The 17755-nt window shown below is 39.4% G+C and overlaps 1 protein-coding gene across 5 annotated transcripts; it reads right to left on the reverse strand.

Annotated features, from left to right (window-relative positions):
• Positions 1–370: 370 nt before the first annotated feature.
• ETNPPL (ethanolamine-phosphate phospho-lyase) lies at positions 371–17510 on the reverse strand. 5 transcript variants are annotated; one of them, XM_081223745.1, is made up of 13 exons: positions 17296–17510; positions 14506–14624; positions 14073–14232; positions 12789–12863; positions 9109–9199; positions 8071–8187; positions 6450–6532; positions 5624–5849; positions 4564–4718; positions 3790–3879; positions 3449–3579; positions 2134–2201; positions 371–918 (listed from the first exon to the last, which is right to left on the reverse strand). In XM_081223745.1, exons 1-13 carry the CDS (start codon positions 17349–17351, stop codon positions 790–792), a joined length of 1500 nt encoding a protein of 499 aa, XP_081079871.1. In that variant the 5' UTR covers positions 17352–17510; the 3' UTR covers positions 371–789. The 5 variants fall into 5 exon arrangements, with proteins under 5 accessions (XP_081079871.1, XP_081079872.1, XP_081079875.1 ...); XM_081223746.1 differs by having other exon boundaries at positions 14506–16417; XM_081223749.1 differs by having other exon boundaries at positions 16262–17510.
• Between the last annotated feature and the right edge of the window lie 245 nt (positions 17511–17755).

Raw genomic sequence — 17755 nt, forward strand, 5'->3', positions numbered from 1 at the left:
GTTTATCTCTATGTGTCAGGGGTTGTGCAAAGGTGATAAGCTGGATGAGAAGAGGAAGATGGTTGGTTGAAAGTTAATTTCTCACCTAACAGGTAAGTGACTTGCCAAGGTGACAGACTGAGTAGCCAGAGCAGAGGTCTCCCAACAACACGTTTAGGAGTGTTTCTGGGTGTACTACTTGTTTGGCCTCTTCACCTCCACCCTCGTCCCCACAGGACCACGATTAACCTAGTTCCCCAACAGAAGTCCAAATTATTCATTCACGTCTTCACATTTGCTGTATGTGATTTTTTTCCAAATGGCGTTGATTTTACCGCCCCAGTGTTCTCCGCAAACGAACGGTAAACATTTTTCTGGTCAAATATTTTTTGGTTTACATTATCTTTTATTTTATTATAGTCCATAAATATATACAAATTAAATCATTAAAGAATTCATAGTCTCCAAAGTTCAGGAACCTACTACGGTACTTTGCTCTGTCATGTCAAATATTAAAACATGAGAAGTAAAACTGCCAACTTAATAAATATTCCATTTGAAGCTGAAATTGAGTAGAATAAATGAAGTACTTTCAGAAATCTCAAGTAAGGAATTAACAGGCTAGAGGCTAAATCTTGACAGGGTTTGATTATCACTCGGATTATTCTTATTACTCATTTACTTTATTTATACCTCTGAATGGAATGCAGATTCTTCCTTTGGTGGGTATAATAGAGCTTTAACAGAAGGGACACTTCCATTCATTCTGTGTAACTCTGGACATTTATCTTTCTGTAAAATGCTCGTCTTTCATGTCTTGAGCCTCTTACTGAGCAGTGAATGTTTATCTGCGCACAATCCATTTCTTTTTCGGCTGGGATTTTCTTTGGGGTCCGGGCTGCCGTCACTGAGCAATTCCGAGTGGGCTTCCTCAGGCATCTGCAAGACAGACACGGAAACTCCAGCAGGCAGCCCGCCTCTAACCCGCCCAGCCTCCAGGCTCCGCAGGGCTGACTCCACAGGCCAACAGGCAACACGGCACGTGGGAGAATACAACACAACACAACACAACACAACACAACACAACACAGCAATGCCCGTTGTTCCTCCCTAACTCTGATTACTACTGTTTTCCACCGACATCTGAAATGTGATGTCAACCTAAAATCTGGGACTGCAAGCCAAAATTTCAGAAACGCGTGCTAACTTCAAAGTGGGATTTCTGGTGGGAACTCCTTTTTTTGTAAGCTCCTTTACTTTCTTTCTTCTTCTTCTTTTTTTTAATATATTTATTTGGCTGCTCCGGCATGTGGGAATCTTCGTTGCAGGATGCAGCATGCGAACTCTTAGCTGCGGCATGTGGGATCTAGTTCCCGGACCAAGTCCCTGTAAGCTCCTATTCAATGCTTGCTTGGTCCTGACAGCTGTGATTCTGTCCCAGACTAAATAAGCCACTCTCAGACAGCAGAGAGGCACTGATTTCTAGCATTGGTTTGTGTTTGCACCAAGAGACAGAAGCGTCCTGTTAGCAAATCACTTGCTCTCTCATTCAAAGGGCCTCATGTTTTTCACTCAGGAAAAGGACATTGCTGACTACACTGGATGTTCAGGCGGGCTTGAGTGTTCCTTTATGCATCGAAGTCATAAACAAATAACTAATTATGCAACAAAGCCTCTCAAGTTATTGCCTTTCTGTTTCCCAACCCAGGGAGCGCTTTCTCACACCCTGGGCAGCTCAGGGAGAGAATGGGGAAGCCCTCTGCTGGAAGCACATCGAATGCAGAAACTAGGCCACTCCATGCCATATGGTTCCCGGGCCCCGCCGCCAGTCGAAGTGAAGGAGCTTAGGACATCTGTTATCTGTCTATATATTTTGAAGGCCCTCTTTGCAAACCTGAGGGATTTTTTTTTTGACTTTTTCTGGGGGGGCAGTATAGGAATGATCCTGTAAGAGTGGTTCTTTGGCTTTATTCTTGTCAAGTGGTAAGGCACTTGCCTTAATTGTGCACTCAAAATTGCAACAGTAAGCCAACTCTAGCAAAGGTGGGTTTTATTCTAGAGGTCATTGTACAATTTTTTTAAATTTGCACTCCTTTTTCTTAAATTCCCCCAATTTTAAACTTTTGCCCTAAATATTAAGTAACTGACTCTTACCTTGGTTCTGCATGGAGTATTCTCAGAGATCACACTCTCAGTTTTGGCTCCGATGGCTTCTTCTAAACCTATGTCAAGGAAGATACAACGGACAAGACAGAAGAATATAAAAGTCCTTAAAAAAAAACCACCCCATTTTGGTAACTAGAGGGGCACCCTTCAAGAAAACTAGAGAGGTACATGTTTTTAAAAAGTGTCACTGTTAAAATAGCTGCTTTTAAACTTTTATTGTAGCATTTCATCATTACAAGTGGCACTGAGCCTACGTTAGCTCTGCCTAGTTCACTTTGTTAAAACAGAATTCTTTAGCCGCACCACTAAAAATGCTCAAGCTCTGAGCTGAATTTTAAGTAATAGTGACAGATTTGCCCCAACCTATAGTCTCTTCCACCTCTCCCTTCAAGGCACCAGAGGCATCAGGACTGTTGGCCAAGTTTGGGTGTCTTTTGGTCCAAAGACAGTGACCGTATTACAAATAACTTGGGGCTGACTCTCAACTTTCCAAATAATAATGATCTATTTTGTATGCTGTACTGATTCCTGGCTTAGCCTTATCCCAACCCCACGAGGCTGAGAGGGAGCAGAGAAGTAGAATCTTAAAAATGTAACTAAAAGCTCTAACATTTGACAGTGCTTTATGTTTTTCAATATGATTTTACATTGTTACCTTACTTGTTAATCTCAATTTATGCTCATAACAGAAAAATAAATTAACTTAATTATTTAACAGAGGTAAACAAAAGATGAATTCCTATGACAGGCTATAATTCTGAATGACAAACATAAGTCTTCAAAAATTAAATTGTAATAAGTGAAATACAAAGTCAAATGATAACTATATAACTATATTAACCTATAACCTATATATATATATATATATATTAAGATTTTTTGATATGGACCATTTTTAAAGTCTTTATTGAATTTGTTACAATATTCCTTCTGTTTTATGATTTGGTTTTTTGGCCCCGAGCCATGTGGGATGGCTCCCTGACCAGGGATTGAACCTGTACCACCTGCATTGGAAGGCAAAGTCTTAACCACTAGACTGCCAGGGAAGTCTCTAGCCTATAATTTTTATCAAAAGCATTTCCCATATTTTCATGGTACAAAGCTCAAAGATTCTTACACTGCAGCATCTGTGGTGCATGGTACAATGAAGACATGCAATTATTTTTTAAAAAGTGAAAATAAATGATAATATAAGTGTATACAATCATTTCCACCCTCCTTCACTTCTGCCAGTGCAAGGTGCACTGTCATGTCTGACCAGAGTGTGGGTGAGGGCATCTTATTTAAAGATCTGTGGACAGACCTGTTAGAATCTCATCTAGCTGGTCCACCATAAACTTGGCATCTTCTTCAGTGAAGCACATAGGTGGTTTTATTTTAAGCACATTTCTATGAGGTCCGTCGGCACTGAGAAGCACTCGCTTTTCTTTCATCCTAATGAGTGCGGGAAATACATGTGAGTGCATACTAGTGATAACTAAGATTATTTCAGAATGATGGGAACAGAGAGCACTTTCATATTCGCATGCAGGAAGCCCACATTTGTAATTGCACGAGTCTTAAACGTTTCTCATTTGGGGAGATGAGAGGAAGTAAAAAAAAGCATTCAAGCCAAGACACCGAACGGGTGAGGGGTGTGTTTACTTGTAGATGATGTGCTGAGCTTCGGCTGTGGCGGGGGTCCTTTCCTGATGGTCCTTCACTAAGTCAATTCCAATAAAAAGGCCAACGCCCCTGAGGGGGGTAAAGAAAGGGAACTTGACACACTTTATTAAGCACTGCATTGTCACAAAAAATTAACACTGTCCCTCAAACTTCAGTTTGATTTGAAGCTGAATGTGATTCTCTTTAAAGGGTAGTTGTTATTAGTTCTAATTAATCTAAGATACCAATCTAATGTCCACAGGACTTCTCAGTTTTTGAATCAAGTTAGTTTTTGTCAACCAGTTTTTCTCTCTTCTCTTAATTGTAAAAAAAAAAAAAAGGCTTAAAAACAACCTTGTCATGCTATTTAGCTTCTCAAGACATCAACTATGACAAATCTTTAATCTTTACATATATATATATGAAAATGTTTTCATATATATATGAAAAATAGTGAGTTTTCTTGGATGTCATTTTTAATATTTTTAATAGATCATTTAGAGTTACCTTAAGTTCCTTCTTTTCATCTTTTGCCTGCTGAAATTATCCTGGCTTAATTTTTTTCAAAAAAGTATAAAAATCAGGAAAGATATGTACCCAAAATTTAACAGTGATGATATCTGGGTTCTGGATGAAAAATGAGTTTTGTTTCTGTTTCTTCAGTGTTTCTAGATCTGGTTTTGTGTTAACTTATTTTAAATTTATAAGATAAAATATAACAAATTTTCATTTGGATGAATGAATAACTGCATGACAACTTTATGATAAATATACCTGATATCTCCTATCAAAGTATGTTTAGCCTTCTGCTTATTCAGTAACTTGGTAAGATAATTCCCTACTCTTGTGGCATTTCCTTGAAGGTTTTCATTTTCAATTACATCCAGGATGGCCAAACCAACAGCAGAAGATACTGGATTTCCTCCATACTGTGGAAAGAAGATAAATGAGAAAATAGAATAGTTGAATTTGTGGTATTGCTTCATCTATGAGAAATTTGGCTCATACATAAGCAAGTAAAGATATAATTTCAATAAAAATTTCCCTTGTGATATTAGTTTCTTAGGTTTAGAATATAACATGATTCTATTCATTTAAGATTGAGAATAAAATTCTAAATTATATATAGCTGCAAAACTGGTATGAACGATTATTGGGGAATTTATAAGTTCGTCCAAACCAAAAACAGACATTGTGTTGGGAATTAAGGATTTCAGAGTGTGGTTTAGTTAGGGGGATGTGGGTTTCAGTGCTTGAATATCTGTGTGAAAAAAGCTAAGCAATGATATTTTCTCCAAATAATTTATGTTCTTAGATTTTACTCTAACTTTTAGCTGTAACAAGTCCTATTATACATACTGCGCAAACTATAATAATCTTTCCAAACTTAAAGCTTATAACTTTTAGGGGTAAAATCAAGGAAATAAAATTTCCTAAAGATAGAAATTTAGTTAGTATCTCCTATGACAGCCCTGTAACATTTATAGTAGTGAATCATCTAAGTGAAGTGTTTTGGGAATTTAAATGTGATACAAAACAAAAAAGATCCTATTATCTGTTAATGAAATATCATAACCTCTAGAGTTTAGCAGGGCAGCCATCTGTCATTGGAACAATTAATAGAAACATTTTAGGAAGGGGAAAGATACACAAGAAAAAAATACAAGGAGGATTGTGTCAGATAGAATGAAATATGGTTAGATCAAAATTTGGCTAGGGTCCTGGCGTGGTTAGCTGGCAACAGTGAGATTTATTCTTTATTACATTGGAAAGAAACATAAGAACATGCATTATTTTTCCCTCTTAGCATTAAAGTGGGGAGGTCAAAATTTACCGTATTGAAATATTCCATCCCAGAGCTGCTGAAGGCTTCTGCAATTTCTTTGGTTGTTACCACGCATGCCACTGGGTGGCCATTGCCCATTGGTTTTCCCATTGTGACGATGTCTGGAATGAAGTCTTCACCAAACATTTGGAAGCTCCAGAAATGTGTCCCAACTCGGCCAAAGCCTACTTGAACTTCATCAGCTATAAACACACCTCCTGCTCCATGTACATATCTGAAAAGCAAAAGGGCAGCCTGATGCCTTCAGGTCACTGAAAGTCCCCAAACCCTCCCATAAGATACAGACTACTGAAAACTTAAAAAATGTTGTTAAGCTGAAGTCTATAATCTTTGTTAAAAACATTTCAGTGTTCAAATCCCCAATGACATCTATGTGATGTCATTGACTTTGAAACATAATCACATAATTTCCAGATTAGATATATTCTATATTGTTTGGGTTTGTGCTGCTTAAAGGAAGCTCTACTGCAGTATTTTAATAGGGAAGAAAAATAAATGAACAAGAAGTAGTGTTCAGCAGGTTTAATCTTCAAATTTTTACTAATTAGTAAAGCTTGGACACCAACGAATCAGAGAAGATGCCAGGTGGGTAGTGGGAGCACAGCTCTGGAGGCTGCCCTGCTGGACCTTGTGTAAACCCTTTATGTGCTGGAGCTTGGGAAGGTGGAGGAGTTCCAGGAGTCCTGGGTGGCAGGCACTCCCAAGTGGCTATTTACCAGCTAGTCTGGAAGTATTTCAATATCTTAACAACCAGGATGGCCCTACAGAATTGTCACAGTGCCTTCAGTTTGACCAAGGATGCCCAAGTACATACTCTGCCACTTTCTGGAAGTAGCCTGCTGGAGGAATTATTTGTCCGCCACAACTCTGCATGGATTCAGCAATAAAGGCAGCAATCTATACAAGAGAAGATGGGGTCAAAGTCCATTAGGTCCTCCTCCCGTTACCCCCTACAAAAAGAGGACTTCTTACGGAGAAGGTGACTTAAAAAATGGTTGGGAATGGACCCATGGCAAGAGACAAATTGGCCATTTGATTAAAAAGATGTCCACGCTGGAAATGCAAGAATTCTGAAGCATTCGTTTCTGAAATTTTAGGGTACCAATGAAACCATCACAAGAAAATGGTGGAGAGGGTGCCTTCCATTTCTCCATTATTAATTTAAATGCAGTGTTTTCATTAGGAACAACTGAATAAGACTGATGTTTTGATTAGTCTTTAATATGAACCTCTAAAAATTTACCCAGGTTCCATCACTGGGGTGCTTGTTTGCTCAGCTTGGTAAATTAGGACTGCCCGAACCTGGAATTTGCACTAAGGAGATGAGAGGGTGACTGGTGGCCACGAATCTTAGTTATTGTGCTATATTTCTGGTTCTTGCCCTGAAGCAGGTTTACAACTTAACAAAATTAGGCAGTTCACAAAGGAACTAAAGAGGATGTGTTCTAGAGGATGAGAAAGGAGAAGTAAAAATAGGTAACACTAAATTAAGAGAAAGCATAGAAATAGTATGAGATAAGAAGTCAAGCAATCAACTATAATTCAATTAAGAAAAAAAAGGGGGGAACTAAAGTTCTAGTCCAGACTACCTCTTTCAAGATATGAAAAACGAATGGGAAGAAAAGAAGAAATAGTTAAGAAAGGCAAATGACTTTCCAGTCATTAAGATAAAAATACTTGAAATGGAAAACACACAGGCTTCATTTTTATCTCAATTAAAAAGTTTTTTTATTGCCATGTTGTTGCCATAAGCCAATTGAAAGGCAAAGCATGTGTCAAATCACATTAAAACTCCATGTAAGTAACTCCTGAAGGGGCTGAGAATTACCCTTAAGCTGAAGACAGTAGGGTGAAGACTGAGAAAATGGAAACTCTTTTTTTCCTACTTGGGAGGATTCTGGTTTGTTTTAGAAGTGCAGACCCAAATTGGAAGAACATTTTCCTGCTTGTCTTACACACGTTCTTCGGCTTCAGGAAAGTTGAACCAGTTCTAGGGAAGAGCCAAGGCTCCCCGGGTCCAGGAGTCTGCAGTGGCCCCAAGGCCCCAGGGCCACCCTGCCTCTTCCCTCCCTTCACCTTATATTAGCCCCTTGTGCTACTCTCAGTTGGAATGTTCTGTCCATGAGCTATCACCTTTCTTAATTTTCTCCTCCTATCACTTTGGACCAGAGTCTGCATCCCAGTGGGAAGGTCAGAATTAGACCACCAGTTCCGAAACAGGTATAGTAATTACATTTCCAGGATAAATAAAAATAGTCTTAGAGGCATGACTCTAATAATGTACTTTCTGAAATATGAACTAAGTAAAAACGTAACTAGAGAAGAACAGAAAGTGATTTGAGATCTAATCTTTTTCCACCTCTCCAATGTATCACAATGATTTCAATCTATTTTATAAAAGATATTGAAGTGTTTCCAAAGCTATAAATACAAACCTTCCTTCCACTGTTATGAGCTTCGTCAATAATTTTCTTCACTTCATCAGCATAGGCACTGGCCGGGTCTGTATGGTCTTCTCTGTATTTTCCTCTGTAAGTATCTGGAGCTGGTGCCTGAAAACATCAAAAGATAACAGTTTCTCATGATTTGTCTCCTGGACAAATGAGCTTTTAAGAAAGGGCCTTTCCCTCCAGGAGCATAATATTGTAGAAAGGTGACTCGTGGACTTAAGTGACTCTAGGTTCTTTTGCTCTTTTTCCTTAACATTTCTGAATTCTGTGAGACTTGAAATCTTTGCATTGTGAACAGGAGCTTGGATTTGCTCCTAGGCCCTTAGAAGTCAAGATTGCATCCCTAGTCACATAAGGGACAAATTCAAACAACAAGTGTGATTATGTTATTTGAAAATTTCAATGAATGGAAACTGTATTAACAATTCTATATTGAAAATAAGCCGACACTTACCAACTATATAGTAAACTGTAATCATTCAGAAAACTAGAGTGCCTTAGCACTAATTTCAGATCTTAAAATTTTGAAAGAATGTATTAATGATTCTCTTAAAAAAGTCTACTGATCCTTAATTAAGCCAAATGAGTTTTACTGTTCCAATAGCTTGGTTTCTTTATTAAATGATATTTATTTTACTTAATAAATTTACATAATAATTTAGCATAGAGTAATTTTAAGACAGTCATACACACTTGATGCAACTCTGAGTTTCAAATAGGTTTCAGTGATAGAAAAAGTAATTTAAACATCAAGGGGCAAGAAAAATAAAATGAGAGCTGTGAATAAGAGCTATCACTACCACTATACTAATTTGTATGGTACTCATCAATGGATTTTAAACCACATCTTGTCATTAACTAGCTCTTTGACTTTAGCAAACAGATCTTTGCTAAAGACCTGTAACTGCTCTAGATCTTAGTTTCCTTTTTCATGGTTTCATTTCAACGCAAGGATTGGACTGGGTTATCACTGGGCACTCTTCCAGTAGTAACATTCTGATTCTTGGATTCCAAGATACTTACCACATGCACAAATTCTTTCTTGACATCTTTGCCCTTTTGAAATTTATATGGACTGATCTCAATTAAAGATGATAGGTGACCATGGTAAGCACTGAAAAGAAAAAGGACGGTAACCAAAATCACTCAAAGAAGGACGCTTTTCTCGTATATGAAAAATAGTACTGCACATCATTCAGGGAGAATCTCAACATTGGTGCCAGATTTAACTATATGGAATCTAATTTTTCATGGTAGGACTGGCCATTAATTTGTCCCACTCTCCTGATTCAGGTAATAAAACACATAGAAAGCCAAGTATGTATCCTCATAGACAGTTACTTTTTAGCAGGAAAGAACTTAATTTCTTTGGATTGTATTAGCTCTGCTAAATTAGATTATCTAAATGTAAAACATTAATTTCTATAGCTTCATGAGAAATTTCAGATGTATGTATTCTTTAAATGTATTTGATAGTTACATTCTAGTAAATTTTAAAAACAACTTTATATCACAGAATGGGCTGTGTTTCTGTCTGGGATGGTTTCAAAGGGATATCCAATTGCTCAAATGAAAGTTGGTAAGGAACAGGAGGTCTTTTCTAAAAGGACTAAGATTAAGAGGTAATCAAATGGCTATGAAATTCCTTTCTTTCACTTAAAATACAGATGGCTATGATATTCCCTTTTATGTTTCTTGCCCAGAGATATATAATTGGGAGGCCTGGAAAAGAAATTATAAAAGGCCCATAAATAGATAAAGCAAAGAGGGAGGACTTCCCCTACCGTAGATTAAAACATGCTACAAAGCTATAGTAATGAAATTAGTATGGTATTGGAATAAGAACAAAGTCACGACTGGGACAGAAGTGAGCTCAGAGACACAGCCATACATAAATGGTAACACAGCGGCCTCTTGGTGGAGTCAATATGAGAAGCAGTTATAGAGGTAGTAGAAGAAAATAAAGAAGAGCATCTTTGTGATCTGAGGGGTGGGGGTGGGTGTGTGTGGCAGGAGAGATATTAACAAAACTTAGAAAACCAAACCATAGGATGAAAATGTCAACTATTTGATTTAATCAAATTTTTGGAGGTTGGACGATACCATGGACAAAGTTAAAAGACAGATGATAGATTGGGAAAAAACATTTGAAATGTCTCAAACTAAAAGAGATTAATATTCAAAATGGTGGTTCTTAAGTCTATCTGCATATTAGCATCACCTGGGAAACTTTAAAATCTATACCGTTTCCTGGAATCCACCTCTAGAGATCCTCTCTCTCTCTCTTTTTTAAATTTTTAAATTTTTTTGGCTGAGCCGTGCTGCATGCAGGATCTTAGTTGCCCGACCAGGCATCAAACCAGCAACACTTGTGTTGAGAACTCAGAGTCTTAACCACTGGACTGCCAGAGAAGTCCCTAGAGATTCACTTTAATTGGTCTGGAGTGGGACCTGGGCACTGGCATTAAAAAAAGAAAATTTCCCCAGGTAATTCTAAAACACAGTCAAGGCTGAGATCCTCTCATCTAAACTATGCATGCAACCACAAAAGCAAGGATGGAAATCCCAACAGAAAAGTGGGCAAAGAATATAAACAGGTAATTCTCAGAAAGGAAGTCACAAATGCATAATAAGCATATGAAGAGATACTCAAACTCATAATTAGAAATTGCAAATAAAAACAACATTGATAGGGACTTCCCTGGTCGCACAGTGGTTGAGAGTCTGCCTGCCAGTGCGGGGAACATGGGTTCAATCCCTGGTCTGGGAGGATCCCACATGCTGCAGAGCAACTAGGCCCATGCGCCACAACTACTAAGTCAGTGCTCCAGAGCCCAAGCCACAACTACTGAAGCCCAAGTCCCTAGAGCCCGTGCTCTGCAACAAAGAGAAGCCACTGCAATGAGAAGCCCTTGCACTGCGGTGGGGAGTGGTCCCTGCTTGCTGCAACTGGAGAGGGCCTGGGCACAGCACCGAGGACCCAGAGCAGCCAAGAATAAACAAACAAACAAACAAATAAATAAGTAAATTTATGAAAAGGGAAAAAAAATCCTGAAAATTAAAAAAAACCCTCAACAACCTTGATATCATTTTATACCTATTAGACGGCAAAAATTAAGAAAAAAAAAGAAGGTAGGATATTCTTAGTTTTGGGTGAGGATATGTGAAAATTGGACATTTCATGCACTGGGTAGAGTGTGCAACCACTTTGGAGACTGATCTGGCAGGCTTTGGTCAAATCAACAATGTTTACTGTACCCCTATGGCCTAGCAATCTTGTTTCTGGGTGCTTTATCCCCAAGAAATTCTCAGAAAGGTCCATAAAGTCACATGTACAAGGGCACTCATTGCAGTGTTGCTTGTGGTAGCTGAGAGTAAAGGACAGTCACAGTATCTATTCTGTGGTAGGCAGGCAGAATCATGCCTCCCCTCCCTAAAGATGCCCATGTCCTAAGCCTCAGAACCTAAGAATGTTACATGGTAAAGGGGATCTTGCAGACGTGATTAAATTAAGGACCATGAAATGGAGCGATAATCCTGGAGGGTCAGATGTTATCACAAGAAACTTTATAAGTGAAAGAAGGCAGCAGGAGAATGGTGGTCAGAGACAGATGAGGTGATGTGAAGATGGAAGCAGAGGCTAGAGTGATGTAATGTCTGGCTCTGAAGATGAAGGAGGGGACCACAAGCCAAGGAATGCAGGCAGCCTCTAGAAGGTGGAGGCAAGGAAACAGATTCTTCCCTAGTGTCTTCAGAGGGAGTGCAGCCCTGTCGAACCTTGATTTTAGCCCAGTGAGACCCATTTTGGACATCTGACCTCTAGAACTATAAGAGAATAAATTTATGTTGCTTAAGCCACTATGTTTATGATAATGTGCTATAGCGACAATAGAAAATGAATACACCAACCAACACATAAAACAAGAGATGCCTATAGAAGGGTAAGAAATGAGGTGATGTTCAATTCAACCCTTTGTGTCTGAGATTAGTGGGGTGGAGAGGTAGAAAAAAATTTTAAATCTCACTGAAGATGGAAGCTAACAAATTTCTTGTTTAAAATATAATGAATTCATTTTTGAGAAGTAAAACTAAATAGTGACTATTAAAAACAACAAATTAATGAGAAAGAACTATTTTTACTTGGCTATTTGTTGTCTTTAAAATTTGCTCTAGGGAATTCCCTGGTGGTCCAGTGGTTAGGACTCCACACTCTCACTGCCAAGGGCCCGGGTGCAATTACTGGTCGAGGAACTAAGATCTCACGAGCTGCATGGTGTGGCCACAAAAAGAAAAATAATATGCTCTAAATTGTTATCTTTTAAATTAATTATGTGAATAATCACAATTGTGACATGAATGCTTGGATTTTTAAGAAATTATATTTTTATTCTGAAAAAGATGGAGTTACACACACATTGCAGTGGCTCAATTAACAGTTAAATGTGTGAAAAGTAAACCCTGAATCATGCAAAGCCCATGAGACCATGACTACAGCACCCAAAAGAGCCTCCAAGTACTTGGAAGGAATTAAGTGTCCTTCAGGCCTGAGCTGGCCTTGAAACCTATACATAACAACAAAAAAAATACTTGTGCCATACATCCAGCCTCCTCCATACATGCTTATGGTATTAGTATGGAGAGGATCAATATAATTTTGTCTCTGAAGGCATTTCCTGCTTAGAAGTCTTGTGTTCAAGACTTACTGGTCAAGAGTGATCACGTCTTGGTGGCCTCTGAACTGCCGAGCCAGGCGTAAGGCTAAGTCATTGGCTTCAGATCTATTAAGAGAGCAGAGAGAGAAGGGACAATGTGACATAAGCCCTTTTAAAAATCTTTCAAACCATTATTTTCAAAGTTGAGGATTCCAAATCCTTTTTAACTTCGAGATTATTCTTTGTACTACTCCAGGTTCTGTCACCTCCAGTCTTTGGTGACACTGCTCTCTCTCTAAGGCTAATCACTCTTTGACAGTATAGGATTCTTCAGAAGTGAAAGTCAAATATTATATTCAATTTATTGAAGGCAAGAATGCCTTAGAACAACAAATTAGATCTGAAAATGTCCTAATTCTTCACAAAGAAAAAAGAAAAATCTTCTGGTTATAAACCAATCTTCTGGTTATTTGATTTTAAGGTATCTCATTGAAAAGAGAAAATGAATCACAGAATCATAATAGAACATTCACAGGATTTCTAATAGTTTTAATTCATATGTACATATATATCATTTTAAATTTATGCTGTATAGACAGATTTCCTCCCAACATAACTTTGTACAGGTGAGCTTTTCTCCTGTCATTAAACATGTATTTTCAAAAACATACTTTTTAATGCCTGTATAATATTCCATAGAATGGACATATCTATTCACTTGAATGGACTCATTCCTCCTTTGTGTTTGTGTTGGGGAAATGCTTATTGCCTAAGGAAACAAATCAATCAAAAATCTTATATAACTTGTTTAGTAGAGTTCTTTCTTTGCCAAAATTCCTCATTCATGCTTTGAAAGAACTATCTAGGTTCATCTAGATTCTTTAGCTACTTACTCTATTGCCCAAAGAAGTGGGTGCCATTTGACTAGTTAGGTTTTCTCACATGAACACCAGACTTGAATATTTTTGCCAATATTTGGTTACAACCCAAGTATCCATCCTTTAGGAATACTTAAGGGTATGCTGTCCCCATCTTTCACCAAGGAAGCTGTGGTAATAAAAAGCTGAGTGACATGCACTTGTTAATCATGGGACTGTTGGTATAGGCTGTGTCAGGAGTCCTGGAACATGCTGTCAGGTATCTTATCTACAAAGGGCTGGTGGGCCAAAGCAAAAGAACCAGAATGGTCAGGTCCCCCATGTGGGGTCATTAGTAAACAGCAAGAATCTCAGGAAACCTTTTTAGATATTTGTACTCCACCAGCAATCAAACAGAAAAGAGAGGAAACAAAAAGATTGGTGGGAATGCGGATGGGTGGAAAACCTCAGAACATACCCTGAATTTGTAAAATAGCAAACAGAGAGTCTGTCCGGCAGGGTTGCTGACAGGCGCTTGGCATACTCAACAATGTTGTCGTGGAGGAATCGAGAATTTGTATTTAGTAGTTCCATCTGTTTCTGGGCAGCTTTGACCACTTCTGGGTGGCAGTGTCCCACTAAAATTTAGAAGACAAAAGCCCCTAAAATGAGTTACAAATCTAAATGCCTGGGAAGTGAGGGGCATTCTGAAGCAAGCAAAAAAAAAAAAAAAAAAGGTTGATCCTCTTCCTCTCCCACATTTTGTTCTAGCTTTTCCCCGCCTAGGACTACTGGCCCTGTTCAGCCGAGGAACTGCAGCCACTGCAATTCCTGGGACAAATATCAACGGTGCCAAGTCTGCCTTACTCCAGAAACATATCCTTCAAGGCACGACAAAGACAGCACATTACCATGGGCTACGTTGTTGATGCAATCCAAGTACTGTTCACCTTTCTCGTCAAACATGTACTGCCCCTGGGCTCGCATTATTTTGATGGGATCCGCAGCAAAGAAAACTTTGCAGGAGGGCCTAGAAATAATGAAAGGAAACACTTTGGTCTGGTAGGACTGCTCAGTGTTTTTCCTTCTCAATGAAGGTCACGATCAGTGGAAAAGTACAATTACGTAAAAGAAAGGGAAAACACAACCTGGGTGACATACTTTTTTTTTTTCATTTCATTTTAGCCTGGAACCTTTTACCTTAATCCCCCATCCGTGACACTGCTCACATTTCTAATGCTTGTTATATTAAATTTGCCATGATCTGACAACTCTATTTAGAAGCACAAGGATCAACTCTGACAGCTCTAATTACACAAGCCAATAACTAATTTTCCTTTGAGAAATTTTGTTCAACCAGGAAAAAAAACAAACTTTTTTTTTTTTTGAGGCTTCCTATGTGTCAGGAACTGACAGCTATTACAAATATTATCTCATTTAATCTTCCCAACAATAATATGAGTTATTGTCATTCTCATTTTTATAGTTGAAGAAACAGACACTGAAAAATTAAGAAGCTTGGTTCAAGGTTACACAGCCAGTGAGAAAACCAGAATTTGAAATTAGACTGTCTTGATCGTAACTAGATTTATTATGGTGAACATTTTGAAATGTACAGAAATATTGAATCACTATGTTGTGTAATAGTTACTAACATAGTGTTGTAGGTCCATTATACTTCAAAAATAAACTCATAGAAAAACTCATACTAGGGATATAATTTATATGTACAACATGATAAAGATAATTAACACTGCTGTATGTTATACACGAAAGTTAAGAAAGCAAATCCTAAGAGTTCTCGTCACAAGGTAAAAAAATTTTTTTTCTATTTCTTTAATTTTGTATCAATATGAGATGGATATTCACTAAACTTATTGGGATAATGATTTCATGATGTAAGTCAAATCATTATGCTGTTCAACTCAAACTTATACAGTGTTGTATGTCAATTATATATCAATAAAATTGGAAGAAGAAAAAAAAAAGGTAGACTGTCTTATGCCATAGCCCAAAACAGGGCTTGCTTGCTAATCTAATCTCTCTCTCTAATCTAATTTGTAGAGAAATGAATAGCACTAAAAGCTAAATACAAATAACTTAGTGTTAAATACTATGCAGGAGATTTTACAGATCATTTTCATGTCTTTTGATTGGTATTCATCCTGCATCAAATGGATTTCCCTTTCTTAAATAATAAAATCCAATTATTATTCTAACCCTTTAACCCACTCTTTTCTGCAGAATAAAAAGTCATCCATATTTTTGGTTATTTGGATGGCCGGCTGGAGTACAGATTTTAGCAACATAGAAACATCACCAAGATTTCTGAACTTGGTTCTATGGACATTTAGAAACTAAAACAAAACATTATTTTTATTTTGGTGATTTTGCATGCACAAAAAATACCACATGCATTGGAGGTAGTTTAGAGGGTAATTAGATACATATTAAATGGATATGCAACTGTTTAGAAAGTATTGCGATTATTGTGAATAGGTAATTAAATTTTAAAATTGCCTAAGATTAAGCATCTTCAGCTAAGATGGAACTAATATTTAATGAGCATTTCTTCTTGGTTCAAATTCAGCTGTTAGTTTATACCTACAAGTTAAAATCCAGAAAAACCCTTCGTTATGAATGTGGGCTGGAAACTTCGGACTTCACCTTGCCTCCTTGTACTTCCCGTCTTCTCACTCAGACTTCCGGTGAAATTCTTTCTCAGTCATGCCATGGCTACCAATCCTCCTTTCACAGAATTTGTTCTGCTCACGTCAGAAATCATTAGGTTTTCATTGGAATCTAACTATATAGGATTGAAAACTAACAAAAAGGAGCGCTGATTAGAAAAAGGGAAGGAGGTGATCCGGTAATGAGGTATCTGACCATTTTGACCCTATTGCGGGGGTCGAGAGAGATTTAACTAGTCTCCTAAATCACCTAGAAACCTCCTGGGTTGAGATCAGATCAAATCTCAAATCAGATCACAAGGTAACTTGACACTACTAGGACCAGAGCCCAGGTCTGACCTAAGGTTCGGTCCTGTACGCTCACCAAGTCGTCTATAACACGAGTAAAACAAAAGTAGACCGGAGAAAACACTGCATCTTTAAATTGTAATGAGGGCACAGCTGGGGAGACCAAGGTAAGTGGTATCTTACTCTTAAGAAAGTGGTTTCAAAGTTTTTTTACTGGCTGGATTAACCTTTTACTTCTTAACCAAGCGTGCAAGAAGAAAAAGTTCACTTTAAACAAAAGTTGTCATAATGAGTTTTCATAGCCATCGTCAAAAATATTTCGGAGTTCAGTTTTCTAAAACTTTCGCGGTGGTGGGAGCGGCGGAGAGCTACCCGTCTCCCTCCCAGAGCCTATCGCTGGAACGGTGTTCTACTTCAATGGCTCTCAACCTTTACGGTCAATTCCCCCAGCCGGCCGGCCGGCAGCCCTCACCCCCTCGGCGGGCTGCAGAGCGCGGGGACCGCTCTGGAGCCGGCTGGTCGGCAGCCCCCTTGGGCGGAGGTGAGGCGGGGCGCTCCGGGCGGGCGGCGGCGCGAGTGCGCAGGTGCGGCGGGCGGGTGGCGGTCTCGCACCCCGCCGGCAGCAGCCCGCTGGCCCGCTCCCTGCCCCGCTGCGGCTCTCCGCCCCCCCGCGCCGGTGATTCCCCCTCTCTGCGCCTTTCCTCGGGGCTGGGGAGCGCTCACGCGATGTGCTTCCTCCTCAGCGCCAGGGTGTCTTGCTTGCTGTATAGCTCGCACATGGTGGCGGGGTGCCGGGCGCTCCCAGGGGTCTCCCCTCTCCGGTCCGTTCGCCTCCCTCGCGAGCCCGCGGGACTGTCTCAGAGGTGGCCCTTTTCTCCCGTTTTCCCCCGTTGGGTCCCCTTGCCCCGGGCGTCGGAGGTCAAAGGCGGCACCAACTAGCCAGGGTCATCTCCCTTTTAAGTATTGCCCAGCCTTTGCCCTTCGCCAAGCCCCACCCTCACCCTCCTCCTCCGCCCGGTGCCTGCCTGGCAAGTGGCTGGACTAGCCACTGAGTCGCCACCCACCCCAGCCCCCCGCCCCCGGTCTAACTGGCTCCTGTTCCTGCCCTGCTGCCCACTTCACCTCCCCACCCCTGTTACTTCTACTAACTCGCCTTTTATTTTCTTAAATTTGCCTTGCCATG

The sequence above is a fragment of the Mesoplodon bidens genome, assembly GCF_964165515.1.
Source record: "Mesoplodon bidens genome assembly, chromosome: 1".
Lineage (NCBI taxonomy): Eukaryota > Metazoa > Chordata > Mammalia > Artiodactyla > Ziphiidae > Mesoplodon > Mesoplodon bidens.